General features: G+C 48.3%; 4 protein-coding genes across 5 annotated transcripts; all 4 read right to left on the bottom strand.

Moving 5' to 3' along the window:
• Nucleotides 1-2969: 2969 nt before the first annotated feature.
• On the bottom strand, nt 2970-5382 carry LOC6594771 (putative polypeptide N-acetylgalactosaminyltransferase 13). Of its 2 annotated transcripts, XM_002020049.2 has the most exons (7): nt 5184-5375; nt 4964-5124; nt 4725-4903; nt 4189-4652; nt 3823-3992; nt 3474-3662; nt 2970-3408 (listed from the first exon to the last, which is right to left on the bottom strand). In XM_002020049.2, exons 1-7 carry the CDS (start codon nt 5313-5315, stop codon nt 2991-2993), a joined length of 1713 nt encoding a protein of 570 aa, XP_002020085.1. In that variant the 5' UTR covers nt 5316-5375; the 3' UTR covers nt 2970-2990. The 2 variants fall into 2 exon arrangements, with proteins under 2 accessions (XP_002020085.1, XP_026850491.1); XM_026994690.1 differs by lacking the exons at nt 2970-3408; nt 3474-3662; nt 3823-3992 and adding an exon at nt 4031-4116 and having other exon boundaries at nt 5184-5382.
• Nucleotides 5383-9905: 4523 nt separating this feature from the next.
• Nucleotides 9906-10805, bottom strand: LOC6594772. Its single transcript, XM_002020050.2, has one exon. The coding sequence runs from the start codon at nt 10803-10805 to the stop codon at nt 9906-9908; it is 900 nt and encodes a 299-aa protein (XP_002020086.2).
• Nucleotides 10806-10990: 185 nt separating this feature from the next.
• LOC6594773 (seminase) lies at nt 10991-11899 on the bottom strand. The gene has a single exon (XM_002020051.1). It carries the CDS (start codon nt 11897-11899, stop codon nt 10991-10993), a length of 909 nt encoding a protein of 302 aa, XP_002020087.1.
• A 64-nt stretch (nt 11900-11963) lies between these two features.
• On the bottom strand, nt 11964-13034 carry LOC6594774 (trypsin). The gene has a single exon (XM_002020052.2). The coding sequence runs from the start codon at nt 13022-13024 to the stop codon at nt 12032-12034; it is 993 nt and encodes a 330-aa protein (XP_002020088.1). The 5' UTR covers nt 13025-13034; the 3' UTR covers nt 11964-12031.
• Between the last annotated feature and the right edge of the window lie 183 nt (nt 13035-13217).

Raw genomic sequence — 13217 nt, 5'->3', positions numbered from 1 at the left:
TCGAAGTGCACAAAAGGCTTCCACATCCATCCATCCATCCATCCACCTACATATATGTACATATATTCGTATAAAGGGAAAAGCAGCGAACGACACGCCCAATCTTACGGGGACATTGCGCTTAACCTTTTTGCGTGGGATTGGTTCATTTTTGGCATAATCATGCGACAGGGATTACAAGGCTCACCCAGGGACGCAAACAGTGGATCAACAGTGGAGAAAACTTGTCAAAATTGGTGCGACTACAACTGATTTCGACCCCATTCTGACAGTTTAAGGTTCCCATCAGCATTGGGCTTCAGTAAAGTTTTAAAAGTAGCCTCAACTTTTGGTCTGAGGGACGCGAAAGGTCCCATGGTTTCGCAGTCAACTTGTGCCGAAAATGATGGATTATCGCCTTTTTGTGCTAACGTTCACATGTTTTTATTTACCAGTAAGTATATATCCTACACACACACATACATACGTAATACGTATACAGCTTTCAGTTTTGGGTGCAGTTTCCATTCCCCAGAAGCCTCACCCTTTTTGGGGGAAGCTGTCGCCCCTGAGGGACGGCGCACAAGAATTAATAAATGTAAATCCGCATGAGAGTGCCCGAAAAAAATAAGCAACGGCGATACTTAAGCCACACAAAAGACCACACTAATCGCTTTTTTCTGTTGTTGCTGTTGCTCTTAGCTGTTAGCTGTAGGGTGGGGTCCGGTCCGGTCCGGTCCGGTTAGGTCCGGATCCAGATTCATCCGGAAAAGGGAATGGAAATGGGATTTGGATCCCTGCACCAGAAACAGAACCGAGAAGAACCAATGGAGAGCCGGCGACATAACTTTTACACAGCTTTCGCTATTTAATCATTCAAATTGACTTTTTTCTTGCCTTGCCTGATGGACGTTAATTTTGAAATCCCTTTTTAAATGGCGCTCCCTCTGAAGCACCCACGTCCCCCACATTCACCCTTTGGCTGTTCCGCCTCCGTGGGCCGGTCGGTTGGTCGGTCCGTAACTTCGCTTTACGCTTGCGGCTTATAAGTTTTTTAGCCTTCGCTCATTTCATTTTTTCACGAATATTCTTTTTGTTTTGTCCGCTGGCTCACTTAGAATGCGCTGAGTTTGCATTTGGCTTTCATTTTAGCATTTCACCATTTCACCGAGCGCGCCTTTCCCACCGTTCCACTCTCCATTTTTTTAGTTTTTTAATCAAGATGTTTTAAATGCGGCCACCCACGCCAGTCCAGTGAATGATGGATTCTTTTTTGTCTTCGTTGCCGCCCTCTGGTGAGTGGGTTGCCGTGGGGATGGGGCTAAAGTAAACAGAAAGTTGGTTCGTGGGTTCGGCAAAGATTTATGCAGATAATAAAATGAGTCTTCAAATGAATAATCAAGTTTTCCATGGCCCAGGCACAGGGACTCGGACTGGGCCTGGGCCTGGGACTGGGGCGTATCCCTGCTGCCGTTCATCTGTTCATAATTAAGGTCCGTCCTTGAGCCGAGCTCTGGCCACTCAATGATAGCGCAACTTTTTGAAAGCAATACAAAATTCCTGAACCAAACATGGCCAAAGCATTCGAGTCAAGGACTGCACCATTTTAGCCACCCGCCAACGCTGACGGGCATCTTAAAGTGGTCTAGGAATTTAAGCAATTACCTGGTGAAACTTTATAGAAAATGAAATTTTCTAGTGCCTCACCGTTTTATTACCAGCGCCAGAGTCAGAGTCCAGTCCTGAGTCCGGGCTATTGTGTCCTGCAGGTGCAGGTGCAGGACAATAAAACGCCGCAAACTGCGGGGCGGCCATAACTTTACAATAACTAAACGTCGCTTCCGCGAAAGTGAAGCCTGTTGTTGGTACGGTGGTGCGGAGGGTCGGCGGTGCGGTGGTCATGGCCACAGTCAAAGCTGCAACTTGTTAGACCTCCTCAGACTGGAGAGGTGGGATTTTTTTTTGTTTTCTTTTTATTAAGTTCCATGAAAAATGTGATTTTTACGCGCCGCTGCAGCTGCCACAGCATTTTCCATTGTGAGGGAAATAGTACTCGGCGGTCGCAGTCGCAGTCGCAGCCCCAGTCCCGAACTTGTCAGTCCTCTGGACACACTTGTTGCCTTTGTTGAGATACAAAATTAACTTTTACGCTTTATTACCACAAGAATGGTGAAACAAAACAAATCTCAAGTTGCAAGTTGCACTACCACTCTGTCTCTATCGTCTCCTGCAACTGCCACACCATAGACTTCTGTTTTGTTTCTATTTTGTTTGGTTTTGCCTTTTTGTCGACTGCATCCGGAGGCCATCAAAATTGCCGGAAGCGCGCGCCGGGCAGTCAGTGGCATTGTCATCAACTCAATTACATTTGCGACTCCTTGCCCCGGCAACAATTGCAGAGAAGGAAACCCAGTCGCGGCCCCAGGCCCGGTCCCGGTCCCGGTCCCGTTCTCGGCCCCGGTCGCAGTCCCCGTCCATTGTTCCCTGACTGATGACAGAGCCTTCTAAACAAGCCGCACAATACGCACAGCGTCGCTGGCTTTTATCTGGCCGTTCCTCTGCTCCATTGTGTCCCGACTCGTGTGACGAATGCGACAGGAAGCACCCGGAGTCTTGATAGTCGTCAGTCCCCGGCACAGAAAAAAGCCATCCAGCAAGGGAAGAGTTCTGCACCTTTCCGTGCACATATCTATGGCGCCATAATTTACTGCTTCCCCCCGTCTGCTGGTAATCTATGGCTGCCCCTGCCGCTGCTGCTGGCGCTGCTGCTGCCGCTGCGGTTGCTGCTGCTGCTGCGGCGGAAATGTTTCACAGAGATTAGCACAACATGTCAGCATTTTGATTTACCTGCATGCCACGAGATTTGCCTTGCCCCAACCCCAATCCCAAGGAACATTTAACCCCCCGAGCTAAGCTCTTCCCGTGAGAGGATGAGGAGGCTCATGCTCCTGCTACTTCTCATCGAATCAGTATCGGTATCGGTATCGGTATCTCGGTATCATTAGCCAAGTTTATGTTTGCTTCTCCATTTCCAATGCAAATTGAAACGACTGCGATGCTGCGAGGGAGCGGCAAGGGCTCAGCACCAATTGATTCTTGAGCGGATTATCCAGGCAGAGATATGTACCGGTATGCACCAGATGTGTGCCCCGTCGCAGCCATCGTTGTGCCTTCATCTTGTTTTGATGCCTGCTGCAGGGCGTCATGGTGAGTCGAGGTGGCATTGAGCCCCTCTCCACTCCGAGGCATCGTTCCGTTGCAGTGCTCAGCTGTCCGCTTTTGCGAAGGAGTCTCCACTGAGTGATGTCGTTGAGGTAGCAGCTGTCCAGGATCACTTCCAGCTGGGACACATTGTCCGTGCGTCTGGCATGCAGACAGCGATAGCCATTCTTCAGAGTGCCCATCGCCGAGAGCTCGTTAAAGTGCGCCCTGATATGAAGGATTCTTTTGATGAAGAGTCACGAATACCGAATATCTGTCTGCAAACAACTCACTTTAGTTCGGGGCTCACATGCCGCAGATACCAATCGAAGCGATGACACCGGAGCTCCAGCTTCAGCTGTCGGAGCAAGTCCTCGTCCTGGTTGGTGTGAAACAATGGAATCTGCCTGGCCGCCGGCTTGAGTACGTAGAACATATTTTTGTACTCGTCCAGCCAGGAGTCGGCTATGATTTTTGAATTGCTGCGGGACGAGGAAGAGGAAGGGGGAATGGGCGATTCAATCAGCATGCGATAGGAATGTTCATATTAAACGGATGCTGCGATGAAATAAATTGAAAAATACCAATCGTCGGTGCGCTCATTTCACACCTAAACCCCAATCCAATAACCCCACAACCTACTGTAGATAGGTGGCATGGGCGGTGCTCGATTCGTGGTTAAACTGCGGCGGGAAGTCGAAGGCATGTCGAGGGCGAAAGATGTGTCCGATTCGACTGCAGGGCACGATCTCAATTTGTCCACCGCAAAGCCACAATTTAATGGCCAGCTCGATGGATTCGCCGCCCCAGATCTGCAAGAGAGACAAAAAGCCAGCTAGCTAGAGAGGAATTGTTGTGGCTGCAAGCGTCACTCAGGGTCACTCAGGGTGGAGCAGTGGAGCTGAGCACTCTGCCATGCCGTCTTGCTGCCATGGCCTGACATTAGCAATTAGCGCAGTTGGCACAAGTTAATTAGGTCTGCGCCCTCAACCCTTGCCTCGAGCTCACCTTCAAGTTTGGGTTGAAGCACCGCAGCTTAAGGAACCAGTCGCGTGAGATCATCAGCACGCCCCCGGAAAAGGCTGGACTCTTGAACGGCTGCTCTGGGGCCTCCTTCGCGGACAGCTCGCGCCTCAGCCAGTGGAAATGCAGGTTCCAGTCGAAACCACCCTTGACCATGTCGTTGCCACTTCTGTAGCTCAAGGTCGCGGGGTCAATGTGGTCAAGCAACGGGCTGACCGCCAGCGTTGCGTTCAGCGACAGTCGACCCAGCAGAGGCTCCAGCCAGTCCTCGTTGACCTCGCAATGACTGTCCAGAAAGAGGAGGTAATGGCCGCTGGCCGCCTCGGCTCCCCTATTGCGGGACCAAATCATGCCCTGGCGCTGCAAATTACGAAGGAATATGAACGTCAGGCGACCCCGGGTGGCATACATTTTTTCCATCAGCTTCTGGAGCTCCTCCAGCAGAGAAACTGAAATGGAAGAGTGGAAGAATACTCGTATTCACAGATTCGATTGAAGACGTGGCGAAAGGGAAGACGTACCATCCTGACTGGCATCATCTATGAGGATAAGCTCGTGCAGATAGTCCTCCGGCGTGCGGCTAACTAGGGATATGATCGTTCTCAGAAGCATGGAACGGGCTTCGTTGTAGAAGCTGATTACCACGCTCACTTTGGCACGAGAGGAGTGTGGCAGGTTGTAGGTGCGTTTGGAATCACAGCTGTCCAGGGGAAAATAAAATCGTGAATACTCTGGAGACCCCCAGGCATCCATTACTCACCTTTCGTGTCGAGTCCTGGGCAGGCTTCGTATTGCACCCACTGTATCACTCAGCTGGAGATTGTACTGGTAATTCGCCCCCGGTTGTTCGTGTGTGTGCGAAATGAACTCTCGCCATCCGAACAGACGATTCTCTTTGCCAGTACCTCGATGTAGTAGCAGCTAATAGAAAACAGTATTCTGAATAAGACCAAAATATATCCCTTCTTAAGTCCACTCACTCTGCCAGTGATGGTATCCTCGAGGACCCCATTCCGCAGGAAAACTATGAGAAACACAAACTGACAGATCACAAAGAACAAGGCACAGATCATGCACACTTGCAGCCGATGATGGGGTATGCAGCCGGACATGGCCTATATGGAGAACTAAAGCGACAACACATCGCGCCGTCCCCACTCGACGCGGAAATCAGACCGAAACTAAACCGTGTACAATTGGGCTCTCACGGTTCGCCTCGAATGAAGTTCCACTGCCTCTGGCACCGCTTTCTCGTTTAGCTTCCAATGTCTTCACATGTGTGGTTTTCTGTTGTATTTTTCGATAGCACTGATTATGTCGTCACATGCAGAGAGTTGAGCGATTGTATCGAACGCCACATTCGTGACCTGCTCTTCCCCCCACCCCCACCCCACACAGTCGTATCGACCGTGTTCTGTCACACTTGTCATTGATAAATGCTCGATAAGTTTGGCAAATATTTGTGTGCAGCTCGCAAGGTGTTAATTGCAGCACACGGCAACAATCTATTACCCATGGGCTGTCATGTCCATGGATGGGGCTAGACAGGGGGATTGCCAGGGCGCTTCAGACACCTCAGCAAACGCATGTTACCGATAGCCATTGGCATTAGTTTCCATCAAACATTTACAGGTTTTTTTTTATCCAAGTGATAAACGAACTGCGAGTGAATGATATTGATACATGTATGAGCGAAATTTGTCCGCGCAGGGTACGTGCGGGATAAAAGGTATATTCGGCTACTAAATACTAAATCAAGTTTAATTCAAATTTTTCTGCATTTAAAATCGAGTAAAACTTGACCTTGAGCCTTGTTAAGCTCTTTTGTTACAACGCAAACGATTCGTAATAGTATGATCCGCTTCGAATCGAGACTTGTGTGGATACAGCTGTACAGATCTGTTTAAAGTGGCACTGCGTCAAAAAAGGTTGTCATTACCTAAACCAAATGTATAAGAAACAGTAGATATCACCATTTGTTTCTTATACTCCAATATATAGTTTATCGATTTCCAGTCGACATATAATCTAACTCAGTAATTTTCAAATGATGGTGTGAGAGTAAAAGTCAAAATTGTTGACAAACATTAATGCTAATGGACTCTTCAAGGGTATTTTCAGGCAGGGACTGAGAGGCAGAGGCAACACCTCTCATTTGATTACATTATTTTTGCATTATAATTGCATTATTTGCCCTTTGCCTGGAATAAATGTATGTATGAATATTTCGCAATTCATATTTTGCTGGGCAAAAATTAATCGACTGTAATGATTTGCGCTATTTTCCCAGATCCACCTTCACCAAACCGCCCACCCATTAGCGTTCTGATTTGTTTTATTTGCCTTTCATGAAAGTAATTGCTGTTGACTCGAATGCGGAACATAATAATGTGATAGACCTGCAAATATACAAACAGTACAGACTATAGACTGTTCCGTGGCAATCAGTTTATGGCAAATAAATTGATGCATCGAGGATTTATATGGAGATGGAGGCTGTACATCCAAAGAGAAGTCAGTGTCAGATCGGAGTGAATTAAATTGGCTACCAAATGGCCAGCACTTTCATTGAGTTGAGATTCAGTGGTCAGGGCTCAATGGTCGCCGGGCAGTGACTGAACCCGTCGTTGCCTCTGACCCCACCACTCGCGCATATTGGCATTCCCTCTTTATGGCCTTTTGCTGCTGCCATAAATATTTCAAAGCCCAACGTCGCTTTGGTTGCCATGCACACAGCACAGCACAGAGCACAAAGAGGAGAAAAGGCAATGGTAACAACTGCTATCCACACACTAGACCATTGTCCATATTGGTCAGTGTCTGTCCGTGCTCCGTGCTCCGTGCTCTGTTGTTTGTTCCTTTTCTGACCCTCTCGGGCTATCCTTTTGCGGGTGTGCTCTCGCTCTGATGTGATTTTATTTAAAATTGTTAGGCAAAGCGGAAGTAACTCATTCAGTTAGCAACAAAATCAGGCGCCCTGTTTTGTGCCCCTACCCTGCCTCCATTCTTCCCCCATCCTGCTCGGCTAAATTGGAGTGTGACTTCCGCATTGCATTAGGGCTATACTTAGTTGTTAGTGCTGTAGCTGTAGCTGTGGCTGTAACTATAGCTGGAGCTGGAGCTGTGGCTGCCGTCCAGTTGCTGATTGACTTACGTGCCTCTCGTTTTCCTCTCCGTTTTCGGTTTGCCGTGGTAGATTTTTTGCCTAGTTTTTACGTGCAGCGGAAATGCATTTTTCCAGTCACGTTTCCTCGGGCCCAGACAGACGCCGCGCCAGAGCTCCAGCTGCTGTTGTTGGAGCTCATCCAACCCACGCCTGCAGTGGCTGCAGGTAAGACATACACCTCCACTGAGTGGCAACGACATCCAAAGATTCTTTTGTTTTCGGTTGCCTGGCAGGGGAATTTATTAAGCCGGGCGTGATCTATGCTCTCTGGCTGTGTGAACTAAAGTGCCTTGTAATGGAGGTGGATCTTCCTTCCGCAGCCGTCTGCCTAATTGTATGCCAGGTCGCGTATGCAGCTTAGCAATTAATGGAGGCAGACGAGCCAATTCAAGGGCTCCCAGGGAGACAAAATTCGATATTCAATATGTTTTCAATTTGCCTTTTTTCTCGTCCTTTGGTTTTTTTTCTCTGTTGCCTTGCCTTTGGTCGTATCAAAGGCAATCGCAAAAGCCGTAAAACAAATAAAAATAAAACGAAATTATGCCAATAAATGAATTATAAGGCACACGCACAGCGCTCCACGCACTACGCACCACGAGGCGTATACGCAACGCTAGTCAAAGAAGCGGGGCGACAATGCCTAAGTGGCATGTAAATGCCTGCCAGAGTCTATATATGCGTGTGTAGCAGCGCGGGTGTGTGGCCATGATTATTATATGGCCACTCACACATATGCGTGTTTCTGTGTGCGTTATGATAATGTTAACAGCCTCCGACAGAGGCACGGGAACAGGAACAGGCTCACTGGCACTGCCTGGCTCAGGCTTCTAAAATTTTATTAGCAAGCGGCTTATGGAACTTTGAAAATAATAACAAAAGCATCCCAAAACCAGCAACAGCGAGAGAGAGTGCCCCTCTCCCCACCTCTCCCATTCCCACTCTGTCTTACTCTCTCGCTTTCACTCTCTCTCTCTCTTGGTGGCCATAAAGAATATTGAGGAAATTGCTTTCTTTGCACTCGAAATGCTCCACAGACCCAGACACAGAGCCGGCCAGAGTCTGCCGCTTAGCAGGGTGCACTCATTTCGAAATTGTTGCGTATTATCGTAAAATTTTACGCACACTCAGCCAACCCACACACACCACACACTCACGGACTCTCACGCTCACACGCGTTCCAAGGACGTGCGCACACATACAAATGCGTTCTGTGGGTAACAGTTTTTCCCGCTTTTCTTTTGTTTTCGGCTCTCTTTTTTTTCATTTTGCAGACGACCGCATTTTTCTTTCCAAATATTTCCATATCCGGCTGCAGTTCCATGTGTGTGCGAGCCGTGCGTATGTGTTGGTTAAAAATATTTACAAAAACAAAACAAAAGATTGCGATTTGTTTATTGTGCCGCCATTTTATGAACTGTGGTCGCGCTCTTGAATTATTTAGTTTAATTTAACAAAGTGCTCTTGCCATAAAGTGATATGTGGCTAATTCGCCCGGGCCTGCGTCTCCCCAGTCCACAAACTTAAGGGGAGAAACATTCCTTTCAGCATGAAAAAAAGCCTAGAAAGGAAGACTTACTTTGGGGGCCGAGGCATTAGATTCCCTGAACAATCGCCGTTCGTTTCTATTCCAGGTCTCTAATATAGTGAATCGAAAAAGCCGTCCTTCTGGTCCAAGCCATGACACCCTCTTTGAAAGGAAGTACAAAAAGAAAGAAAAAAAAAGAACTCTGCACATGGATGGAAATATAATTTCAATGATTTTCCATTTCGATTTTAGTAGTGGAGACGGAAGGTAGATGGCCAAAGCGAAAAACCATTTTAATGATGTTTACACAGCTCCCATGCACCTGTCAACATCTCCCACTCCCCTCTTCTCACTCTATCTCTCTCTCTCTCTGTCACTGTACATGTATATGCCTGCCTCTCTTGCAAACCCACTAAGCCCCACCGTCTGTCGCTGCCTGTGTAACATTTTGCGCTTTATTGCGATTGACTAGAACTTTTCACTATGCCCGACGGAGTACTTTAGTTGATGACATTATCGCTGCAATACAAAAGGTTTTTTCCTGCTGCCACTTCATTTCTGTGTCCTGTGTTTGTCAAGTTTTTCTCTTTTTTTCTTCTTTTTGTCGGGGGGGCCTTGGTTTTCTCAATGAAGCTGGGAAGGAATCCCCTGTCTGCGCCTGTGCCTAAGCGTCTGCGCGTTTAATGCTTCTTTTGGGGAACTTTGATTCGACGGCGCGCGGCTGTAGCAATTTTTCATTAATTTGATTGAACATCAGCCGAGCAGGCGAAACGGAAATGAGGCTGAACAATTTAATGTCATATTTTCATTTGATCTTCAGGAACTTGAACTTGGTTTGGGGAATCGGAATCATTTACAAAAACGAGGCAACGACCCCTTATGAAATCCAAATAAATTGGAATGCTCTAAAGATGAACCTCATTGATACACAAACCTGCATCATGTAGTGCCATAGAAGCCATGTGCTAAGAATCAGTTCAATTTATTAAACTTATATATGCATTGAAATATTTAGAATATCTCATTGTCGATTCCCGAAAGTCGAACCGAATTCAGCTTCTCGCTAATGAACCGCTTCTGATCGATCAGCCGCACATAGACATCGGCAATGCTGGCACTCGGACAGTTGTGCCCCAGAATATTCATGCCACAGAAGCTGCCCTCATGGACATAGGGCAGGCCAAAGCTACGGATACATTTCTTGGAAGTCTGGGTATTGACAATGCAACTGGTGTAGTTCTTGATGACAAGGCCGTTGGGATCCTGGACCTTGCCCTTGCACTCATCATCCATTAACTGGGCGACTCGACTTTTCCTTAGGTGGGTCTTGCGGCTATTCCACGCCCACAACTGGACAGGATCCGTCGACTTGACGTGCTGTGGGCATATTGGCGGTGGTTTCGAGAACTCGTCCGTGAGCTCCGCTCCCAGCTTGATGAGAGTAAGCAGCTGCTCAGCCTCTTTCATCGTGTAGTCACTTGCCGGACGGTTGCTTGTCGCATTGTGGCTAGAGCCATCTAACAGTTTTATGGATATTGAAGGTAACGGAGCGTCCATGAGGCAGGTGCTGACCGTGAGCACCTCGTTCTTGTTGACAAGGATCCCATTGCAGACAACCTTCCCACCGGCTATTATTCGCACCACATAGTCATCGAGCGAATCTTTTTCATGGTCTGCCTTCACGGTGGTCGATCTGTGTACATGCTCGAAGCCATAATGTCCTTTTTTGTAGCCGAAGTGGGGCATCCAGTCCTTCCCGTGGTAATTAAACAAGTGTTTCTTCCTATTGCCCGCTTTTACTATTTTGTCAGACTTGCATACTATGATCAAGGCATTGACCAGGAGAAGCACCTTCCAACGCAACATCGCTGCAGTCTTTATCTGCATCTGCTGGGCAATAAAGAAATACATTTCACTAGTTACGAGACCAGACCAGATTGAAATGGACAATTGATTCGCTTTGCTTTGCATCAAGGGGTCTAGAACGAAAGAGCCAAATGTGTCCAAGGTAAAAACCCCACCAAAGTAAAAAGTCTACCACTGAATACCCATTAGAGTATATTTGTACCCACTTTGGGAGTAATGTTTGGCAATGCTCAGATTATATCCTTTTCCAAGTCGGCGTCAATAATGAACTTCATTTTTTCGCCCACAAAGTCTGCTGAATTGAAGACAATGTCATAGACGTCGACCCCAAGGGGCCGGGGACAGTTGTGACCCATAACATTGATGCCACAGATCATGCCATTATAGATCAGCGGATTGCCATAGGTTTTCTGGCACTTGGACGAGTGCTTGGTGTTCTTTATGCAGATCATGGTGTCGCGGATCACGTTGCCGCCGGGGTCATTCATGACCTTCCGGCACTCGGCCAAGGGCAGGACCTCAGTGGTCTGCGTGTGGATACTGTGCCGGGTGCGTATGTAGGTGGTCAGCTGCACGACGAAGCGGGGCTGCAGCGTGGTGTCGCACAGCTGGGCCGGGCTGAGGGTGACACTTGAGTTGCCGGCAGGATTGCTCAGCTCCAGGACGCTCAAACTCGTCTCACTATCTACATTGAAAAACTCGCTGGAGTTCTTTTGGATTACTCGCATCACCTCGTTCGCGTTGTGAAAGGTCTTGGCAGTGAGATCCTGTACCTTCACATCGACGAAGCAGGTGTTCACCGTGGCGATCAGCCTCTCGGTTATGAGGGTGCCCACGCACAGGAACTGTCCATTGTTGTAGATGCGTACGAGCAGCTCGTGCAGTGGCACCGTCATTCCCATTGTACCCAATTTGATCTTGGGCTCCTCGGATGTGCCAAATACCGGCGTATCCTTCTCCTTCGGGTAAAAAGGAATTATGGGCTTGTAGTCGTCCTGTATCCGGTGAGTATGCTGGGGTGAATATTTGTAGAACAGAGAGCGGTGTAAGTGGTACGTGTGCTTCTTTGTCTTTGACCACACCGTCAAGACGGCGAGCATCAGCAGAAATTGCAGCAGCAAGAAACGGGACATGGCCATGGTTTGACGAGTGTCCAATAACTGGTACAAAAACGATGGTCTCTCCCCCTGTTTGTCTAACCAATCACTTGGACACGCTTTTATTCGTTTCGAAATGCTTGGTTAACTTTTTTACAGCAATCAACCAAATATTCATAGCTGCTCCTTCTGCATGGCCAGGGCAATAGCCGAAAGGGTTGTCGTCTGGACAGACTCATTGAAGGGACCCGTGCCCGTGAAGGCCCTCAGTGCATCCGTGGCCAGCTGGATGAACTTGATGGTGTGCTTGATGGGGAAGTATATGTCCATGGTGTCGGTGTCCTCCACCTCGTCGCAGTTCTCGCCAAAGATGTTGATGGCGGCCAGCTGATTTTCTATGATCAGGGGATCCCCGGGTCGGGTGCTGCAGGCCGTATTTAGATTGTGCTTCAGATTGCTCACACAGTAGTATTCTGGCTCCATGATGAATTCGTTCAAGCCCATCATCTCGTAGGTGGTCTTGCAGCGATCCATATCCACCACCTTAGTGTCGTAGAGTGTGATTTCGTACTCGCTGGGATCCAGAAAGGCCATTTTGACGCGGTCTCCCGCTTTGGGTATTCCCCGGAAGAGCTTGATATAGTGATATGTATCGCGGGGCAACTTCTTCGCCAGGGAGATCAAGGCGATGTCGTTTGAGGTGCCGTTTTCCTTGTGGCCGGGCATGTAAAAGGCGTTCACCGCGTGAGGCGTCGTCGTGGTTGCGTGCCCAATGTCCACGCCTGTCAGAACGTACATATATCTGGCCTTGTACTCGCGCACCGGCTCCGTCGTTGGGGGCATGAAGCAGCGTGCCGAAGTGATGATCATTCGGCGCGATATCAATGCCCCGGGACAGAACACCGTACCTTTGTAGTAGATCTGTATGTAGTAGGTTTTGTCCACACTCGCATCAAATTCGGCTGTCCTCTCTACTGCCTCCTTATCGAGCTTATCGCGCGCCTCCAGGGCCTCGCGATTGTAGTCCACATGATTCGCCTTGCTGTGACTAGGATTGTAGTAGACGGGTCGGTGGTAGTTCTCCTTATACTGCTTCAACCTGGTGGCATTGATTTGCAGGCATTGCAGGCCCAGTAGCAGCAACAGGTAAATGCTTTTACACCACATGTCCGACCAAGATTGATATGCTTTCAGCTCTGCAGATCTCCGGCCGCATGCCATCAGCCATCAGGCATGGATAAAGAGATTTGTGGAACTAACAAAATTAGTTTCAATGGCAACGGGGGGGAATACTGATGCGGAAGCAGAACCAGCAGGAATATTAATTAAAATCTTTGATGAAAGCCATGTCTCGCCTCTG

This window comes from Drosophila persimilis, unplaced genomic scaffold, assembly GCF_003286085.1.
Source record: "Drosophila persimilis strain 14011-0111.01,24,50 unplaced genomic scaffold, DperRS2 tig00000000-arrow-pilon, whole genome shotgun sequence".
Taxonomy (NCBI): Eukaryota; Metazoa; Arthropoda; class Insecta; order Diptera; family Drosophilidae; genus Drosophila; species Drosophila persimilis.
This window is presented reverse-complemented; position numbering and strand designations above follow the sequence as displayed.